At 42.4% G+C, this 2,589-nt stretch overlaps 1 protein-coding gene across 1 annotated transcript; it reads left to right on the top strand.

Moving 5' to 3' along the window:
- The first annotated feature begins 1,094 nt into the window (after nt 1-1,094).
- On the top strand, nt 1,095-2,589 carry LOC131336566 (cyclin-dependent kinase inhibitor 3-like). The gene is made up of 4 exons (XM_058372446.1): nt 1,095-1,699; nt 1,798-1,844; nt 2,033-2,203; nt 2,305-2,589. The coding sequence occupies exons 1-4, from the start codon at nt 1,397-1,399 to the stop codon at nt 2,372-2,374; spliced, it is 591 nt and encodes a 196-aa protein (XP_058228429.1). The 5' UTR covers nt 1,095-1,396; the 3' UTR covers nt 2,375-2,589.

Genomic DNA, 2,589 nt, shown 5'->3' with positions numbered 1-2,589 from the left:
CCGTCCAAAGACGAAACTAATGACTCTCGTTAAACGAGAAACAAAACTCTCACGGATTAGACGACAAGTCGTTGATCTGGAGAGATGGAAGAAAAAAAGGGAAAAAAAACAAAGAAATAGAGTTGGTAGTACCATGACCTTCTCCTCCCGCCGTCGTACACGGGTATAGAATCCGGAGGGGAGGGGAAGGGAAGGGAAGAGAGAAGATCAAAGTGTTGTGGTGGATAGAGTTGAGAGACAGAGATAGGGTTTCGATTTCTTTCTTAAAGCAACTGTTTCCTTTCTTTTTGGGATTCACACATGCGAATTACTGTCCGGTAAGCATTCTCCTAGATGACCAAAGTGTTTGTCGTAGTTGTGGAAATTAAATTAAATTATTTTTTCCAGAAGGCTAGTAAATTTTAAATTAAAAGAAAAGTATTTTCAAGCATGATTTTTGAAAACATTTAAAATCTCAATTTATTTTTTAAAATGGTGCAAAAAAAAAGAAAAAGAGAAAAGGTTAACCTGCTGCGTATCCTCTCTTGAAAAAAAAAAGAGTTTAAAAAACTGCTTAAATGGTAACACAAGAAAAGCAACCTGCTTAAGACACGTGTCAAGCAATGACTCGGCAGTCGAGCGGCGAAAGCTCTCAGTGTCCCAACCAGATCTACGTAACGGCGCCGTCGAAATTGGCGTAACGGCCACCAAAGAAACCCGTCACTGCAAACGGATTTGGGAGAGTAATTATTATCCAGCGCAGTCAGAATATCTCATAGTGCACCTACCATCTACTTTTAAGCATTTACATTGCGACAAATTTTACAGTATGAATATTATGGTTCTCTTTTTTTGAAAGGACGGAAAGGCAAATAATGATCCATATTATGTGGCAACAATATTTTATTTTAGAGAGTACGCGTGTCAATGTCATATGGTAGGACAAATTTTGCTATACGACGATATTTTACGCTATGACAAATTTCGCGACATGAACATTACAATTATCTTTTGTCGAACAAACAGAGAGGCAAAAAACGACTCATATTGTGTGGCGACGATATTTTATTATAGAAAGTAACTCGTGTTAATGTCATATGCTGTTCCGGAGTATTGAAGAATTGGCCGACTTGGGAGGACCACACGTGACTGGCTACAGAGCCTACGCACACAAAACACCACATTCATTCCAGTGAGCCAATAACAACCCAATCCGAAAACCGTTGAAACGGTATCCCTGCCATCCGCGTCGTCATCATGATCACCCCCGGGCCCTCCCTCTCTCTCTCCTCATTTTCTCTCTCTAAACTAACAAGGTGAAATTCACAGCGCTTCCTTCCTTCCTTCACAAGAAGAATAAAAAGTACATCTAGAGAGAGATGGAGCAGAATTCGAGATGGCGTAGGGAGAGAGATTGATGGGGAAGTACGCGAGGCAGAAGAAGGAGAAGTGCAAGGGAATCGGAGAGATTGAAGTAATGGAGGTGGCTCATGACGTCGGCGTGAAAACAAGAGCTCGAGCTCTGTCAGTGGCGGCGGCGGCCAGCTCCAAAACGGCGAAGAAGAGGAAGGTTAGTTCCGGCAGAGAGTCGAAGTTATCTACGACGTCGTTGATTCAGCTCAGGAGTCGCCGACGACCAGCTTCGCCCGCGGCGTCTCGTTGCTCGAGTAACGCGTGCAGCGACGTCGGCGGTGGGAGTGAGAAAGTTGTAGATCTAGAGGTATGCGAGAACTTTCACCTCTTGAATTTTCGATTCTCGTGCATTAATTGCTCTGTTTTTTGTTCGTTTTGAAATGTGTTGAAGTTTTAATTTCGCAGGATGTTCAAATTGAGACATCAACGTGTATCTTCGGCAACCGAGGAAGGTATTTCAATGAACCTTATTTAATTCGCGTTTCAATGTGTTTCTCTCTTCTTCTCTCGTCCATTCAATTCGAAATTCTAGTGCAGCGTGTGATCCAAAACGGTCTGCCACTAAAATCTCTCTCTCTCTCTCTCTCTCTCTCTCTCTCTCTCTCTCTCTTAACTTCTCTTCGATCTCCAAATTTTGCAGGAGAGAAACGACGCCGTCAAGTGAGAGTCAAGCGGAATCAGGAGACCTGGAGCCAATGGCGAGGCCAACGGAAGCTAATTCTTCATCCGCTGGGGTTATGCCGTCCGAAATCGAACTCGATGAATTCTTCGCAGCAGCAGAGAAAGACCTCCAGAAACGATTTACAGACAAGTAAGTTGATGTTTGTTGTAACCCTAATTCAACTCGACTGAAGCCTATATCTATCTTAAAAGGGTCTAAAAATATAGGTCTAATCAAGTTCAATTTTGCAGGTATAACTATGATGTTGCAAACGACGTGCCACTGGGAGGTCGCTACGAGTGGATTCAGCTAAAGCCATGAAGAAGAAGAAGAAGAAGAAGAAACAAGGAGTCGGATTTCCTTGAAAATAACTACAATTACCACTGCTGTATTTAACTGTAAGGCTTCTTTTTCCTAGGACTCTAGTTTAGTTGATGTACAGGTATTCTGTTTGTTCTGCGTAGTACTGCTGCTGGCTCAAGCTTCTGCCAAAACAAATAAAAGCTTTCAGCTTGTTTTTTTTAGCCCTTAAATTT

Source organism: Rhododendron vialii, chromosome 8a (genome assembly GCF_030253575.1).
Source record: "Rhododendron vialii isolate Sample 1 chromosome 8a, ASM3025357v1".
Taxonomy (NCBI): Eukaryota; Viridiplantae; Streptophyta; class Magnoliopsida; order Ericales; family Ericaceae; genus Rhododendron; species Rhododendron vialii.
This window is presented reverse-complemented; position numbering and strand designations above follow the sequence as displayed.